Here is an 18,911-nt window from a genome sequence, read left to right as displayed (position 1 = left end):
TGTCACTTTAAAACCCTTTGGAGGACGGTCCACGATCCTCCTGCATGGAATAGTAGACAGTGGAATTGGGGAGAGCAGATACCACCAAAAATAAAACATAAAATAGTGCAGAAAGTCTGGAATCTAGAATTAATTTGCTAGAGATGATCGATGAGGGGGCAACTCACATGTCACTGGTAGATTAGGGCAGTTCCAAAAACTCCGTTTGGTAAACTGATGTAATGTGGGATGATAATTTCTGGTGGTCCTCGATGGTATGGTGTTCTCAGAGTAAACAGGAGAGACATACCATAGTGCGATCTATGGTGTGTATATAGGGATATACCAAATAAGTATACATGGGGGAAAATGTTGATCCAGGGATTAATCCGATTGCCAATTCTTAGAGTCAGGAAGGAATTTATTTTTTCCCTTATAAGATATCATTGGATGATAAGATTCTGGGATTTTTTTGTTTGCCTTCCTCTGGATCAGTAAGTATAGATATAGGATAAAGTATCTGTTGTCTAAATTTAGCATAGGTTGAACTTGATGGACGTACGTATTTTTTCAACCTCAAAACGTATTTATACATAAAAGGAACGCATACACACTTCCATAAATCATCCAATTTCCTGCAAATCAGTTAGTTCCTGTGCGTGGGATCCCTGTATGCGTTCCATCACCGCTCTGTCCTCCATTCACCGGAAGTGACTAAAACCGGAAGTCCGGGGGCGTTGCAGACGGAGAGACGCCGGGTCACGGAAGACAGCGCTTGGCAGCAGAGATCAGATTTCTGATCACATCTTTAGTTCTACAAGCCACCACTGATGATTTATACAAGTGTATATTCTTACCTTTTATGTATAAATACGTTTTCGTATAGATCGCACTATGGTATGTCTCCTCTGTTTACTCTGAGAACACCATACCATCGAGGACCACCAGAAATTATCATCCCACCTTTCATCACCACATCAGTTTACCAAACTGGGTTTTTCAGAACTGCCCTAATCTACCAGTGAAATGCAAGTTCCCGTTCGACTGTCCCTTTGGTACCAGACACAGATTGTAAGCTCACCGTGACAGGGAGTGTCCGTAAAAATTCCTATGTGCTGTGTACCACGTACTATATTGTAATTGTAGAGCGATGAGTCCCATTGGGAGAAAAACTATATGAAATAAAGTTGTTGTTTAATTTAACATTTAATTTGGTTTCCAAGGTATTCTGGTGATTGCTGATCAGACATTTTTAGGATCTAAAATAACTTGCTGAAGACAATGTAAAAACTGCTTTATTGCCTGCAGTTTATACAGTTCATTTTAATAAATACTGATTCCTAAGCTAAACCCCCTTGCTATGACAAGGATGAGAACAATCCCTGATGTGTTGCACTGAAATGGACAGAGATTTGAGGGAAACAGGAATCATTTCTGCTTTTTGGGCATTGCAGCATTGAAAAGTTCATAGAAGACATAACCGGTTCCTGAAATGACAGAAGAGGAGACGTCAGATTCTGTTTGGTGGACATTACAGTTGTAAAATATTGTACATTGATTGTTCTATTCAGAGTATAGACCAAAATAAACTTCTGCCTATGATCAGCAGCTTAGATATGTAATTTGTCAGTGGTTACAGATGACCATCGGTGTACATCCACTAGGATGCCATCGCACAGCTTATTGAAATGCTAATGAATCTAACATATTGCTCTAAAACACACTGCATAAGAAACAATAATTTAGAGGGCATCATGACTGAATAATAGGTACAATTAACTTTGATCATCTGAGCTAAGGGACCACTTCCCACCTTGATTTAACAAAATAAAAAAATAAAACATTTTAAAAAGTGGCTTTGCATGATAAAATTAAACCGATATACTGTATGGGTATGAAATAAGACTGAGGGTAGTCGTGCTGTATCTGTACTGTCTACTTCATTAGAGATAGTGGGCAAATTATTCTATCCAGAAACAATAAATGTGTAGAACAAATCCTTGGGGGAAAAGCATGAATTACATTTATCTACACACCGAAGAGGGGTGCAACAAAAATCCTTATTTTGGTCATTGAAACAAACAAGTGCTACTATGCTCCAAAGGAAATAGAATTTAGTTACTCAATTTCTATGCAGTGTATGGTGAATTCACTCCATGAAATACAGAAATCTCTACTGACTTAAGGACAATACTGTACCGTGCTTTGGTTATTAGCCTGCAAAAGTAGGGACACAATTTTAGGAGCCAGAATTTGAAGGAGACAAGCAGTGGGTTGCCTGTAACGGCACCACCCCCCACCCATGTTTTTTTTTTTTAAATAAATTTCATATTAAATGCTGACCACCACAATTAATAATCCCTGTAATTTAATGTTTTCATGCCAGGTAAAATCTATGCATGTTTAATATATCAAGAAAGGAGCCAACATTATGTTTTGTACAGTATTGTCATATGTAAATTCCAATATATATTTAGATATACATGTACAAAGAAATTATACACACAGTGACTGGTATCGGGTTAATATACAAATAGAGTGTATACACGGAGAATGCAGACATCTAATATCTCTCTCTCTCTCTGGGATATGACTGCAAACTTACAATAGCTGCCATATTTTAGTCTTACAATGTATTTAATGTAAATTCTAATAAAGCACATCAGATCATACCTTGCTGCAGCTGTAAGAAAGCAAAGGGTGCGGTTACCAAAGCTCTGCACTGATTGGCTGATCCCTGGGTGGTCATAGCATTTTACACAAGGGCTTCAAGGATTTGTAGTTTGTCTCTCTAAATACTCTACTATTGGAAGAGGCGCAATACTACAACTCCCAGAAACCACTGCAGCGAAGGGAGATCACATGACAACCAGCAGCCTTAAACGTAGGTGCCAGGAATTACTGTTTAGGTGCCTGGGCAACCAGGCCCCTGGGATTTTTCCATCCCTGTGCAAGACACCAGGCTCATTGTGGAATTTGATAGATTCTGAAGAAGAAAGAAAAGAAAAAGAAAGAAAAATCCCAAAGCTGTGGACTATACTGATGTTGCATTGGGCATAAAGGTCCAATACCACCACGAGAGAACGATGAACCTCCATATCGGGTTACATGAACTCAAAACCTAAAACCAACATTTGTTGTTCAGAGATTTTGGGAGACCATCTTCAAAGAGTGATTATACTATTCGTGTGAAATTACCAGCATTTATTGTGTAAGTGTTCCATTATCTACTGGACACTCTGTATTAATTACCCTGCAATAATTACACACATATATACCGGATGTGCACCAAAAGAAAACATCTCTTCACAATGCTTCCACTGCAGCCAGGGATTCTGGGTAATGACACAGTGAGTCACTTTTTGCTTCTTATCCAATTCAACATGGACCCCTATAAGCTTATGCCTGCAAAAGTGTATGGTCAGCAAATCTACTCAGACAGCTGTTTTGACCTTTCGTGTTTCAGTGTGAGCATTGTTACTGGCCTTGCAATGTGAAGCTGGGAGTTGTTACATCCAGGTACAAAGTAAGTTATGGCGAGTTATAAAAAATAAAATTAAAATAAAAAAAAAACCTCCACAGTGCAGGGTACATAGAAACAATACTTTGGACGGTTTATATTTGTTTTCCAAAATAAATGTAGAAGTTTATTTCCATTAGGTTCGGGGTAATTCTCACTGCTTTTAGCTGTTTGGTTGATGACAAGTTACTTTACCGAAATCAAAGAACAAAAGCATGGACTAACATTATACCTTGGGATAAGATACAACATCATGAAGGAGAATGAGGACAAAGTCCTCCAAAACATTTGATCACTATGGAAGCAATACGTTTTGTGTCTGTATTCAAGGAATATGCCTTTACCCTTTATATTGCCCTAATGATGTACCTATTGCCACATGGGCCCTGACATGTTATATTGCAGGGGTGACAAACTCCAGTCCTCAAGGGCCACCAACAGGTCAGATTTTAAGGATACCCCTGCTTCAGCACACATGTCTAAATAAAGTCATTATGACAGCCTTGAGGACTGGAGTTGGCCACCCCGTTATAGGCCCTTATGACCTTTTCAATGTAGTGGCCAGCCTGATTGAAAAGGAAGGGGGACAGGTCCTTCCACTTCTGATTGGGGAATCTGCGGCTTGTGCGCATCATGTGATTACTTCAGCACTCACATGACGCAGAAGCGGCAGAGGCCTGGTGGTGCGCTGGTGCCGCAAGGCCTTAGACAGTAAAGGTTAAGAAGCAATGTTTTTATTACACACAGTTTCAATAACCTACATTCCACCAAATAAAATACATCACTACACTTCAATTCTAGGGGTCTGGCCCTTTAAACGTCATACTCCAAAAACTTGTACATTACGTTTTGGGTAGAACTGTTGTCCTGCTAAGGGAGACTGGGTCTTTAAATGAAAAAAAGTGAAGCATAGGCATTGATTTGTTCAAATGTTGATAACCAACACTGTTTTTGAACAAAATCAGACAAGTATTTTTACATAATGTTCTGGCTCCTGTGTTTCTATACTAATAAAACCTTTGCTCATATGATATTTACCTAATCTCTTGTGAAAAGACCATTTCTAAATGGTGGTTGTTGTTTTTGGCTTATAGCAGCATAAACAGAGCATTAATTACCCGATAAGATTAAAATAACATGCCTGAAGAAAACAGAAATATGCTAATATATACACACAAGTGAACAATTAACGGTCGTTAAACCCTTCTAAGGAAGCCAATTACATTGATAAATGACTTTTTATTTTTTTTTACAGGTTTTTGCCAACTATGTGGAACTGCCTCTTTATAGGGTTTGTGAAAGAATGGACAGGAATCAGGAGGGAAATGATCTGGCTGTAGATGGCCTGAAGTAAAACTGCTATTTTTTGGTATACCAGGTCACTTACCCACAACCGTAAGAGTCATAGTCAGTCTGTACAGCAAGGCATCTCCAACACCTCCCTTTAGATGAACTGGAATGCCATTATCCTCCTGAATAAGACAGATCAGAGTAATAAATAGAAGTCAGAAGCTAGCCATTTACTTCTATGTTTAACCGCTATGCAGAAACATGCTCCTGTCTGCTCCAGTGTGACAGCGAGTTTACAGAAGGGAAGGACAGATGGGGGCAAATGAATCAACTTCCCATTAGCCACACTTAATGTGTAGCCCCAAATGCAAGGGACAAAATCAAATAAATCCAACAAGAGAAAGGCTTGTACTTAGTGTGCTTTGACACGTTTTATTAGCTGGGAAAAGGGAAGTTATTATGATAACTGTGCTATGGAAGATTACATATTGTTCAACTGGCAGGAGAGAAGAACAAGCTTCTAACAATTTTAAAAACAATGCAAGAAAATGATAAATGTGGCTATACAATACCACTAAGTTTTCATGTGGTATAATAAAATGCTACGAAAGTGAAAAAACTCCACCCAAAAAGCTTACAAGTTTTCAACAAGACTGAAGCGTGAATTAATTGCAACCCCTTTTTTTTGCACTTTAATGGGGATTTATGCACACTACACTATGCCATTGTATGTATAGCTTTGTTTATTGTAGTGCTCAGTGTACTACACACTCTACAAAAGAGACAATACAGGGAATTATAATGCAATAAGTGCAAACAAAATCAGACAATCTGGGGAACTTACAATCTTAGGCTGCGCTTATAGTGCTGGAGACGCGACCGTCGCATCAAACCACATGCATTGTTGCCGCCGCCGGCGCTTATAGTGCACGCGACGGCGACAGTGCTACCAAAAGTCTGGTAGTCACTGTTATTTGATTTTTCTTCTCGGCGACGGTCTCCCCTTGCGGCCAATTGGGAGTTTCTCCGTGCCTCTGCCCTCCCCATTTTCTGACGTCACTGGCCTTGTAGCCAGCGACGTCGCTTAAAATTTAAATTCAAATGTCACAATGTGACAGGATCGGTCGCGTCGCCGTCACTAAGCGCGGCCTAAGTGGTATGTTGGGAGACTTAGAGAGGCAGGATGTGAGGGAATAGGTGCAGTTGATGGCATTTCTTGGTCACAATGGTTAGTAGGAGCAACTGTGGGTGTGGGGCAGTACCCATGAGTCCAGAGGCAAGTTCTAACGTTTAATTTAAAGGTGGGGGAAGAGATGATGCTCGGCGTATACCGACCGAGTGTGATGGAGTTCCACAGGTTAGGTGCAGTGAGGGAAAAGGTTTAAGGCGAGAGAGTAGAAGGTGAAAGAGTTGGAATGGAGACCGCTAATGGAAGAGCTCAGGAGACGAACAGGGACATAATGAGAGAAGAAAGCTTATATGCAGGGAGGAGCAGATGAGTGGGGAGCCTTGAAGGTAAAGAGGAGAACTTTATAAGTGATCTCAAACTTGATGGGACGTCAGGAGAGGGCCTGTCTGCTGCTTGGAATCAGCCTAAAGTGTGCCAACTGTAAGGCTGCGTCCATAGAACGTGGAGCAGCGCTGAGCCGCGCGGACGCTGATGCTCACCTGATCAAGCATGAGCGATTTCATGCCCATGCAGGCGAGCCAGAGTCCGCGATCGGGAGGTGGGGGGAGGCAGGGCAGTGACGTCACTGGGCCAATCGCCCGTGACGCACCGACGTCAACGTCACGGCGCCGCAACGTTGGCGCTGCTTCGATGTTTTCAGCCGACAGCGCGCTGAAAAACAGCTTGGCTGTCGGCTGAAAAATCCAACTCGTCAGCACACCTGCGGACACTCGCGGGCCCCCTCTAAAGACATCTCTTTAGGGAGAAGGAGTGGCTCAGTGGGTAAAGACACTGACTGACACTGAGATTGCTGCAGGGGAGCCTGGTTCAATTCCCGTGTCGGCTCCTTGTGACCTTGGGCAAGTCACTTTATCTCCCTGTGCCTCAGGCACCAAAATCATAGATTGTAAGCTCTACGGAGCAGGGACCTGTGCCTGCAAAATGTCTCTGTAAAGCGCTGCGTACAATTAGCAGCGCTATACAAGAACATGCTATTATCCTCATTGAGGATGCCGGGGATCAGCACGGCTTGTCCTTCTATGGACTTGGCCTAAGTCTAGCACTGTTGAAGATTTTGTGTCACTGGATGAGGCTAACCAATGTAAAGTCACGTATTATATGATACCTGGAAGAGCTTCTGCTTGAGTGGAACCTTGTTCTGGAGAGACCTCCGGGAAGAGCTACTAAGGGTCCGCTGAGAAACGTGACGGAGGGCCTGCAACACAAAGCAAATATGCAAAATACTTTATTCCCAAACTGCATAGTTTAATTTACATTTTGTAACTTACTGTGCAGATTTGCATTACACAAGGAACACTGTTGCTTATTTATGCTCAAAATGTCACTCAAGGAAATTTCCTCTTCAAATTCAAACAGGATATAAAGCTATTTGATTGCTCTGCCACTGCTAATGTTATATTGCCTACTAAATTTCAAGATGCATAATTTTTGGTATGCAAGCAAGTGTAAAGAGACGTAAGCACTGAACATTACTCAGTAAGGCCGAGTCTATACAAGGACAGGCCGTGCTGAGGCGTGCGGACGCTCAGTGCTGAGCCCCTGCATCCTCAATGAGGATGCCTTGAGGGGGCTCGCGCGAGCGCCCGCAGGCGCACGGAGGCTTTGGAGTTTTCAGCCGAGCGTCAAGCTGTTTTTCAGCGCGCTGTCGGCTGAAAACCTCCAATGAGAGTGGGGCTGCGTCAACGTCACGGCGCCGCCTCCCTCAGTCTTCCCCCACCTCCGATCGCGGACGCTGGCTCGCCTGTATGTGCGTGGAATCGCACAGCTTCTGCAGGCGAGCCTCAGCATCCGCGCAGTTCAGTCCGGCTCCCCCCCTCTATGGCCCGGGCCTAAAACACAATTTAGTAACTGCAAAGAGAACCTGAAGGAGTACACCATAGAAGTTGAACAGAATTATAATCTGTTAAAATAATTCCCATTTATTGAGACACTAAAAACAAGCCATATTCCTCAGTAGCAGAATAACCAGCTTAGTTTAAGTGGATGCAATACACTTAAACCCAGATGTGAGTGGTATGCTTGGCTTGAACTTGCAATGTACTATTTGGTGAAATTAGTCAGCCCCGCATCTTGATGAGAAAAGTTTACAAAGAAAAAAAAAGGTACCGCAACATTGATCTCAATCAACTTTTACGTTTGTACCTAGTCCTAGTGAGTGCCGGCTATCACCTCTCATCTGAACATTGCTTTCTGTGAAGGTCTGAGCACCTGTGGCAGTTAAAGCTGCAGTTCAGGCAATATCCTGCATGTGTGATTTTTTTTTAATAAATCAGTTCTGTAGTAAGAAAAAATACTTTTAGCGTTTTCTGTTTTAAAAAAACAACTTTGAAAGACCAATTTTCTTGTATTCTATTTTAACAAGCATGCTTGTTCCTATAGCAACTATTTACATTCCCCATATTTAAAGATGTCGCCAAACTTTGCCGATCAATAGACGGAGAACGAATTGACCAGCAGCTATGCAGTTCTTTAGGTAATTAGAGATTGCACACATGAAACTATTGAAGTAAATAAAAAAAAATTAAAAATTAAAAAAAAAACACTTAACTGCAGCTTTAATGGGAGTGCTCTTTTGAATTCATCATAACTTACCTTGATATACATAGATTTTAATTCAGTTTCAGATATTATACAAACTTTTTTTGAAAGTTTAATGCGTGTTTATTTATTAAGCGAGTTCCCTATTGCAAAGGTCACAACAAACAAACATTATGTGGTGCTTAAAATCACAGATAAATCAGAGCTCTATGCCTGAAGCTTTAACCTCTAAAGAGAGCCGAGTTTTTGACAGGTAGGACGCGCTGCGGTTATGGGTCAGGCCAGATATTTGACATTGAGCAACTTCAGTGATTACTGAAATTAAACAGGAAGCCGGAGGCAGAGCTGCACGTACACCACACACACAACCTGCACGTACACCACACACACACAAACTGCACATTGCAGGGGTGGAGAGGCTCAGCGAGCTTCAATCAGGGGAGCCTGGTTCAACCCCCCGGAACCATTGGTCAAGTCATTTTCTATCTCTGGATAGTGCTATATAAAATAAATAAATTACACACACTGCACGGACACAAAAGGTTAACCCCAACACACCTACAGTATAATCTTCAATCTCACCCGATTATTAGTGTGACGTTTAGCGAACAGAGAAGCTGCGCTACCGTGTTTTTCATACACCAAGATGTTTATACTGTATGTGTGTATGAGCCCGATAGAGACACACTGGCTGTGACTATCCAGCAAGTGTCACATATTAGCAGTGTGATTGATGTGCATGTCCCGGCCACTCTCCCGCACAAACCGCTGCACGAGACACCCGCACAAGACCGCCGCAATTTCATGTTACCAGTAAATTCCGCAGCATGTTGGCGACTGGACTCCTGCACCTCACACACACACACAACCCTGTGACTTCCGAGAATGAGCAAGGACACCGGCGCGACGGAAGAGGAAGTTAGCCACCAACCGGATACGCATGCGCAACAGGGGGGGGGGGTCACTTTTCTATCCAGCACGCGATAGAGGAGCCTGGCGGCCATGTTTGATATGGGCATAAATACCCCGCTTTGATGCGTACAATATACTATCGGAGAGCCATGAGTAGAAACAAAACGGTGTAAAACGCTCAGCTGTATATTTGGTAGTTGAATAGTTTCGCATGCGCCTCATTTTATTCCTTTTCTGATTTACAAGAGGCCTTCTGCCCACAACAAAGATGGCCGCTGTTGGGAATTTGTAGGGCATCATAGAGGCTAATCCTGAGCTAGAGCGTCTACGTAGATACCACAGAGGGCTAGTGAGGACATCCCGCGGAGCAGTCACCTCTCTAAGGCCTTGGCTATGTTAACTGCTTGCTTGCTGAAGCGTGAAGACGCGCGCTCCCACTCAGCACTGAGCCCCTACAGCCGCAATTAGAGCAGCTTTAGTAGGGGCTCGCCTACGCTTCCGCAAGCGCACGGAAGCGTAGATCTCAACAGATTTTAACATTCCCCCGCTTGCCGGCGCGACAGGACGGTCACGTGAGCGGTTCGCCCAATGAGAGCGAACCAGCTCCGTGACGCCACTGGCCCGCCCGCTGACGGCGTGCAGGGCAAGCAACCGCAAGGCCAGGGAAAGCACCCGCTTTCCCTGAGCCTCAGCACGCCAGCGGGGAACCTGGCCGAGGCCTAAGGCTGCGGTCCCAGTAACTGCCACAACGCACGGCGTGCGCTGTGCGTGTAAGCACCGCCCCTCAATGGGGCTGGGCCCAGTAGTCACCTTCATGCTGAAGGTGCAGCCGCGCCGTACTGCAAGGTTTTTTACAACTCAATGAAATTGAGTTTAAACCTTGCGACGGAGGCTTGGCCATCACGTCACGCGGCTGGTTCGCCCTCATTGGGTGAACCGCCGGTGGGGGGCCCCCCGCAAATCCCCGACCACGCCTGCTCCCTCTCACCCCTCAGACTGCAGATCGCGGTTAGCGCTGTGCACGTGCCGCCCCCCCGCCAGGGACTGGGACCGCAGCCTCAGACAGGCTGCTACGTCGGCGTGCTTGTGTTGCGCGCTCCTGCAGCCCAGCGATCTCTGCTCAAACTGAAGGAGTTGGGTCACGGCGTTGGTGGCGTGGAGGGGGGCGTAACGAACACATCACGGAGCTGGTTCGCCTTTATTGGCTGAACCAGCTCATGTCACGCGACTATAGCCCCAATTTTCAACGTGGCGGCAAAATGTCGCGCGGAGTTTTCAGTTTGAGGGGAGTCTTTCAGTTTGAAAACTCCAACCGAACAACACGAATTTGCGACGAACGTGCGTGCGCACATAAGCGCGTGCACGTCGCAACGCCGCCTGTCTGAGCGAGGCCAAAGCCGGGTTTCTCATTTTCCCGCTGCTACTTTCGTCAGCCATAGTGCTCCATTCTGCTAAATTGCAGTCACAAAGATGGAGCTTGTCCTAAATACATTGAATATGTTGCATTTCAGCATTAACAATCACGTGTCTTCGACTGTACCCTCTTCCCATCCTTATGTGAATATACAAAAAAGTTGATAAACTTTGTCATCCGTAAAAATAAAAAAAACTTCTGTAAAAAAAAGTATCCTATTTATATACAATACGCTATATAGTGTAGATAGATGTACATTTTTATTGATAGTACCGTCCTTGGAATACTATAGAAACAAAGACATAAAAAAAAACAGGACCATGCACTAAAGTTACTTGATGCAAATGAAGTGTGACTTGGTTATCCAAAAACATTGCCGGGGTTCCCTGAGAAGGAGGTTGAAAACCACTGTACAATGTTATCTAAAATCCCCCACACAGATATTAGCGGACATATTTAGTACAAGATAACAGAATATGTTTTATTGTCATCTAATGGCACACAAATAGGTAACCTTTGCAAAGATATGGGTAGGTAGTCCTGCAGGTGGACTTAAGTGATGGTTTTTATTTTTGTCTTGAGTTGTAATGCCCATATCTGGCGTATGATCATCCTTTTAGGCTTGTGTGTCCAACGGGCTGATTGCCCTGTCTGGGTGGGCTGGTGCGGTTTCCCAGCAGCGGCGGCCGGCAGCTCCCTGCACACCTGCAATGCTCTCCCTTTTCCTATCTGTGTCGGGATCCAACTTCCGCCCAACTGGAGGAGGGAGATGCAGACCACTCCTCACCTCCTGGACCAGTGCAGGACCGCTCCTCACCTCAAGGTAAGTGTTTGCGGATGGCTGACTTAAAGCTGCAGTTCAAGCTCCCGTTTTATTTATTTATTTTTTACTTCAATAGTTTCATGTGGGCAATCTCTACTTACCTAAAGAACTGCATAGCTGCCGGTCAATTCGTTCTCCGTCTATTGATCGGCAAAGTTTGGTGACATCTTTAAATATGGGGAATGTAAATGGTTGCTATAGCAACAAGCATGCTTTTAAAAATAGAATACAAGAAAATTGGTCTTTCAAAGTTGTTGTTTTTAAAACAGAAAATGCTAAAAGTATTTTTTCTTACTACAGAACTGATTTATTAAAAAAAAACCCACACATGCAGGATATTGCTTGAACTGCAGCTTTAATGGTGAGAGGGGAGTCTTGCCTTCTTCAGAGCAGCCCTCCTCCTGCAGCATTGTGTTGTCGTGGCAACCCGACGTGCCATGACAACGTGATGTTATGATGCTGCAGGAGGAGGGCCGCTCTTTAAGGCCTGGGACATAGTACCGTAGGCCGTGCTGAGCCGCGCTGAGCAGATGCACTTACCCCTTGTATCTGTCATCAGCGCGGCTTTAGCAGCTGCTTCCGCATGCGTGCGGAGGCTGAGAAATTCTGAGCAGACAGGCAAATTTAAAATTTGCCGCTCAGGTAAGCGGAGGAGCGGTCACGTGACCGCGCACATCCAATGGGAGCGAGGGACTAGCCCCGCCTCCCACCACGCCTCCGTTCCGCCTCCGCCACGCCTTTGCCCCGCCTCCAAAGCGCGCTCACTGCCTCGCCTGCCAGAACACAAAAAAGCTTCAGTTTGAGCAGGCGAGGCAGAGCAGGAGCGCGGATCAGCGCGGCCCGAGGCACCATGCCCGAGGCCTTAGGAATCATCCAGGACGACATGTAAATTCAATCAGCCCCTGGTTTCCAAGGCATGTTACTTGGCAGACATAGGGGTACAGCAGTGTCCATTATCCAAGGTAAACAGGATCAGCACACTAAGGTTGATTGCTCACGATTCCATACACGTGTTAGATGCCAAAAAAGTTATGATGAGTGCAAATTAAAAAAAACACGTTTAGCCCTGGTCCCCGGCGGCTCCTAGAGACCCCCCTCCTTTGTGGCAGCGCGGTCGCAGGTGCCGCCGGAGCCAGCAACGGACCCGCCGGCTGCTTCCAAAGGTGGGGGCCGGAGCAGGGAGCGGTTAGAGCCTTAGGAGACTCGGCGGCGCACCCGGCTAGCAGGGGCCACCATTGTGGTTGCGCGCGCATGCGGCGTGATCGCGCATGCGCGGATGAGGCCAGGGAGTTGCGGCGGCCATTGAGCAGTTGTGCATGCGCAGTGCAGTCGCGCACGCGGCCCCAATGTAGGGATAGCCTCCACGGGACTACAATTCCCAGGAGGCTAAGGGGGGAAGGTACCAGGTGCCCCAGAGTGGCCAATGGGGCTGGAGGATTGCCCTGCCGGGAGAAGAGATACATATTGCGGGGTTTTGAGGAGAGAGGCAGTTGGCGCCAGGAGAAGCTAGGGGAAGGAGGTAGGGTGCAGGAGTCAGTGACTCCCTGCATTAGGCCAGCAGCCTCCAAGGCCCCAGCTAGCCCTGAGTCACCCAGTAGTGTGAGTTGTGTCAGGGACCCTGCCTCTTACTATCCAGAGTCAGTTAGGGACCCAGCAGACGCTGCGCGTGGATCCAGAGGTTTGGGCTCACACCTTCGCTGTCGCTGCAGCCGCCATCCGGGTGGGATCGTCCGGACGGTAATTCCTGTATACAGCCGAAATCAGGATCCTTTGTGAAGTTCCTTGGCCGTCCCGGGCACCGGAGTGCCCGGCAGGTAATCAACAAGTGCACCAACGAGTCATATCATATTCACACGGGACATAGTGGCTGCGCAGTCACACATATAGGTTCACTATCTCGCTTGAGGGAGGGGTGATACTGTGTGGGGTTACTGGACACTGGGTGGGATCATCCGGTGGAGGTGGAGGTAGCGTCCTGCGAGACGTAGTGGTTAATGTCTCCTCTAGGGAGGGACACCTGTTGATATATGTGCATATGCTATACAGTAAAGTCATTGGTTGTTTTACATACGGTGTGTGGAGTGATATATATATTTTCCTGCGGGGAACCACTCCCCCTCTGGTGGGAGCCATCGCAGGTGGAGGCGCTGCACCAAGTACGAGGTTATTCATATTGTGTCATACGTGCCCCAGGCTCTCCGTGGCGGAGGCTTAGGCCTCCTGTGAGCCTAACAGGTAAAGCACCACACTGTGTAATGCATATAGATCCCCTCACCTACACCCTATCTGCGATTGTTGGGGGGCGGGAATATGGGTTACACACGCTTAGGGTCACGTGACCCATTCTCAAGCCTGGTGGTCACCCAATGTTTTAACTTAACATATGGTTGTCTAACATAGACCCACTGATAAGTAATATTTAATTCCCCTGTTTGGGAGGGGAAGATACCCAGATATGGAAGAAATAAACTAGGAGCTCATTGGACGTTGAGTGGTTGAAGACTTCCATGGTTTGAAGGATATGTACATCCATATGAAAAACAGAGTATCTCACACCTTCAAGAGGAGGAAGAGATAGGGTAGCCCCCAATAAGTTAGACCCAGATGGGAGTGGAGCCAAGATGCCTCGATACAGTTGCGGAAAATAAGAACCCCTAAGACTGAAATGTGAGTAATTGTAAAAAAAAAAAAAAATATTGTCTCCCAACAAGATAAAATAAAAGGGGTATAGTAAATTTTAAAAAAGGGTTCACATTGGTGAGCAACAGCAAGTGAATGTACCAGCTGATCAGTGGGTTGCACTGTCGGCTGCACAGGAACACCTCAAGAAACTGGCACAGGGTGACAGAGTATATCTAATCCAAAGCCAGTAACTGTTGATAAATTATCATAAATTGCGAACAATAAAAAGGAAAAAGGAGCTTCATGCAGTTCTTGTGGGACAACAGAACCCAGGAGTGCAGCCAACACCCAAATGCAATCATGTGGAAAAATGTTCAGGTCCCCTTATGTCAAGTTCAAATAAACTTAAAGAAGTAAAAAAATATTCCATAACGCTTTACTTACAAATCATGTGTTTTATTCGTGAACAATCAAAGCACAAAAACAATGTTTCGGGTCCATCCATGAAACTTTCATTGGTAAGTAAAGACTCTTACAAAAGTGGTGTCTATATACATAATACACTCATGAAAAGAAGCCACGGGTGTGATCCAAGAGGCCGTCAACGCACAGCGCAGCATGCGTAACAATGAACACCACGTGCCTACGTCATGAGACAATGGAACGCAACTCATGGAACGCAAACAAGTGAACAAACATGGCTCTTTAAAGTGCAAGTATCAGTAAGTGCACTAAGTGTCGTAAAATTCAATCAGGTTTGTACAATAATAATAACATTTGTACAAAAACTCCTTAAAAATGTGTCTGAATAGAGTGCAATCACATGATAAAACACGATCAGTGACAAAGTGTATATAAACACAAACATATTATTAGAAAAGACATCAACATCACAAAATTTTATACAAATATAATAAAAAAGTGGATAAATATCCTACTGTCTTACCAAAAAAGGAAACCATTATGCCTATCTCAGACGATATCAAAATATACATTGAAAATTACGTACTCCTACCCATAATCAAACATACTCTTTTGAAATGTATGAAATATCCAACAGGTGCAATCCATCATAGACCAGCTATAGCGTGCAGCGTCCAATCCTGCTTCCCTAGCAGCAGCTGTCCCGTCACTGAGTTCTGGCCATGTCATCGCTGAACCACGAGTCCCTACGCCGAATCACTATGGCGGGGATCCCCTTATCTGTCGGGGTTTTTAAACCAGTGTTTTATTCCATTTGAACTTACCCCTTCTTATTTTGTGTCTCAGCGTTCAAAAGTCACATACATCATGTCCCTGTTAACTGATGATGCTTTGGTGTGGGCATCTCCAATCTAGGCGTTAAGATCACAAGCAACATATCTCTCTTCACACGGGAGTTCTAAAGGGTCTTCAACACTCCAGGATGTAAGGTAACGGCTTCTTCCTCTCTCCTACATATTTCTCAAGGCAGTCAAACTGTGGCCCGCTACGCAAGTGTAATTCCAGCCCCTCAACGCAGAAACCGGATGGAACGACGAAGCACTAGTAGCAGCATTTTGGTAAGGCCTTATGGAGAACCTTAATGATGAACTCTCCACGCTGGAACGCCCTTCAGGTTTAGAGGATCTCATCACCCTATGTATCCGCATGGATCTGCATCTACAGGAGAGAAGAGCCAAGAAGGTTCAGCGCAAAAGAGGTACACGATCCCTTCATACTTTTTCCACCAGCTTCCATTACCGACTGTTCCCTGGATCCAGAGGAGGCAATGCAACTCAGGGATGCTATCGACCAGCGAGAAGCAGCCAGATGCAGCTCCGGTCTTTGTATGTATTGCGGTATCACCCGGCATCAGGCCCTCCTTTTTCCCAATAAGGCGGGAAATGCCAAAATCCCAATGAGAGGAGGTAGAATCACACTGGGACCACTACATACTTCTCCCGCTAATCTACCTTCAAGGTTGATGCTGTCTATCAAATTGACTGGGGAATTCTTTGCGGTCAAGACACGGGCCTTTCTGGACTCCGGGTCAGGTGATAATTTAATCGACCAAAGTTTTGCGGAGAAGTATTGCATCCCGTTGGTACAGAAAAAATCTCCGGTAGCTTTGGAAGTGATAGATGACATACCGTTACAACCACAATCATTTCCATAGAGATGGTTCCACTACAGTTGGAGACAGGTACGGACCATATGGAAAAGATTCGACTGGACGTAATCCACTGTTCCAATATTTCCATAATTCAGGGATTACTGTGGCTTCAAGTTCATAACCCTTTCATGGATTGGGCTGAGTCTCGGCTCATCCATTGGAATTCACGATGCCTGAGGAACTGTTTCGTTCCTTCCCAAATGCTGGCTGCTGCTTCAGTGCTGTCTGAAGAGAAAACCGACCTACCCAGTATCTACTCCTCCTTTTACGACGTATTAGACAAGTTTCAGTCCGAGAAGCTGCCTCCACATCGGTCGTTCGACTATCCATTGATCTTTTGCCTGGGTCAGTGCCTCCCAGAGGAGGTTCTTATCCACTGTCACCTCTGGAGAACCCCTCCATGAAAGAATACATTCAGAAAAACCTTCAGAGGGGATTCATCCGAAAGTTTTCTCCCGCTGGCGCATGGTTTTTCTATGTTAAAAAGAAAGAAAAAACACTGCGTTCGTGCATTGACTACAGAGGACTCAACAAAATCAGGGTAAAGAATCGATATCCGTTACCACTCATTTATGAACTGTTTGACAGGTTCAAGGAGCCTCTATTTTCACCAAATTGGACTTACGATGGGCTTATAATTTAGTGAGAATTCGTCAGGGTGATGAGTGGAAGACGGCTTTAAATACGCGTGATGGACATTACGAGTATCTTGTTATCTCGTTCAGACTTTGCAAAGCTCCGGCAGTATTTCAGAACTTTGTGAACAAGATATTTAGGGATTTCCTTGACAAATATGTCATTGTATACCTGGATGATAAGAATGCTATAAAAAGAAGAAATGGCAGAGCACAACCAGAAATATCCAAAAATTAGGAGGAAAGTGCATTATCCATAAAAAGATTTAATGGTCATGGATGGAAAAATGGCAAGGCATTACCCCACCAACATCTTTCGTTCTGCACAGAGCACTTTATCAAGGCATACACATCCTATCATCACCAACATATTTATAAAGGATGTGTCCTCCTTTATTCTTTTTATTGCATTCTTATCTACACGGACGGAGGCACACCAAGATTGCCTGGAACCTGGATAAACATGGACGCTGCAGCAGACCTGTGAGTTTTTGCTTGCTACATGTTTATTGTGATCATTAAGGAATTTGAGTATTCAATTGGGGTGACATTCAGCATTTTGGTTCCTGGCTTTATTGAGTGCCGCTTCAGCTGGTTTACCAACCAGGATACCACACCCAGTACCCCACCTTATCAAGATATATACTCCAGGCATCACACATCAATACATTTGCTTATACCTGGATGATTTACTGATCTTCTCTAAATCAGCACAAGAACATACAGGCCATGTGGCGCAGGTTCTAAGACAGTTGCAGGAGAATCATCTGTTCGCTATATTAGAGAAATGCCAATTCGATCAAACCAGTACCTCTTTTCAGGGATATATCATCTTGGATACTGGATTAGCCATGAACCAAGCCAAAATCAAAGCCATTCTGGAGTGGCCACGCCCCCTCAGCCTGAAAGCTGTTCAGCGTTTCTAAGCTTTGCAAATTATTACCACCGATTTATACAGAACTTTTCATCTGTCCTGGTGCCTTTCACCGCATTAACCAAGAAAGGCGTGGATCCTTCTCAATGTTCTGTGGAGGCAGCAGAGGCATTTGACAGACAAAAGACAGCCTTCGCTTTAGCTCCAGTTCTGGTGCACCCAGATCCCGCTTTACTCTTCACCCTTGAAGTAGATGCATCAGATGTGGGGGCAGGAGCGGTACTATCTCAGCAGAAAAACCCAATGGGCAAATTGCATCCTTGCACATTCTTCTCCAAAAAATTCTCCCCAGCCGAACGAAATTATGATGTGGGCAACCTAGAACTCTTGGCCATAAAAATGGCTTTGCAGGAATGGAGACACTTGCTGGAGGGTACCAAAAATCTGGTGACTATCCTCACGATCAAAAAAACCTCTTATACATCGAGGGCGCTCGTCGATTGGGGTCACGACAGGTGAGCATCATATCAGCCGTTACCTTTGACTCTCTAGAGGACATTATTCTGGATCAATCCCTAGTTCCCCATTCACTGATTTATCTATTTAATCAACTATCTTGTGTCTCTATATCTCCTTGTACCAATGATATGATCAAGGCAAATGTTTATGGACTCATTATCTTTTGGACCCGCCTTTCTGGGAGTTCCCATTGATCAATTAGAACATTGGGGGTATATAAGGAAGCCCAACCGGTGTAGCATTCATTCCCTGACGAAGAAACACGTGATCGAGTGTTTCGAAATGCGTAGGAAGGTATTCTGGTCATCCAGGGACACCGTAGCTGAGTCAATCCGGCGGTGACGTCAGCGGAGGAGACGCGCGAAATCCACGCGGTGTTGTTGAATGCACGAGTATTCCTGAGATCTCCCCGCACGCTCTAAGCAGACGTCCGGCACCCCACAGCAGACGGCTACCCCTGGC

General features: G+C 45.0%; 1 protein-coding gene across 2 annotated transcripts; it reads right to left on the bottom strand.

The window, feature by feature from the left end:
• Nucleotides 1-1,258: 1,258 nt before the first annotated feature.
• Nucleotides 1,259-9,467, bottom strand: COX7A2 (cytochrome c oxidase subunit 7A2). 2 transcript variants are annotated; one of them, XM_075598002.1, is made up of 4 exons: nucleotides 9,328-9,467; nucleotides 7,084-7,173; nucleotides 4,887-4,971; nucleotides 1,259-1,466 (listed from the first exon to the last, which is right to left on the bottom strand). In XM_075598002.1, the coding sequence occupies exons 1-4, from the start codon at nucleotides 9,343-9,345 to the stop codon at nucleotides 1,408-1,410; spliced, it is 252 nt and encodes an 83-aa protein (XP_075454117.1). In that variant the 5' UTR covers nucleotides 9,346-9,467; the 3' UTR covers nucleotides 1,259-1,407. The 2 variants fall into 2 exon arrangements, with proteins under 2 accessions (XP_075454117.1, XP_075454118.1); XM_075598003.1 differs by having other exon boundaries at nucleotides 7,084-7,170; nucleotides 9,325-9,464.
• Between the last annotated feature and the right edge of the window lie 9,444 nt (nucleotides 9,468-18,911).

The sequence above is a fragment of the Ascaphus truei genome, chromosome 4 (genome assembly GCF_040206685.1).
Source record: "Ascaphus truei isolate aAscTru1 chromosome 4, aAscTru1.hap1, whole genome shotgun sequence".
In the NCBI taxonomy this organism is placed as follows: Eukaryota; Metazoa; Chordata; class Amphibia; order Anura; family Ascaphidae; genus Ascaphus; species Ascaphus truei.
The sequence above is the reverse complement of the archived record's forward strand: the minus strand, read 5'-3'. Positions and strand labels throughout refer to the sequence as shown.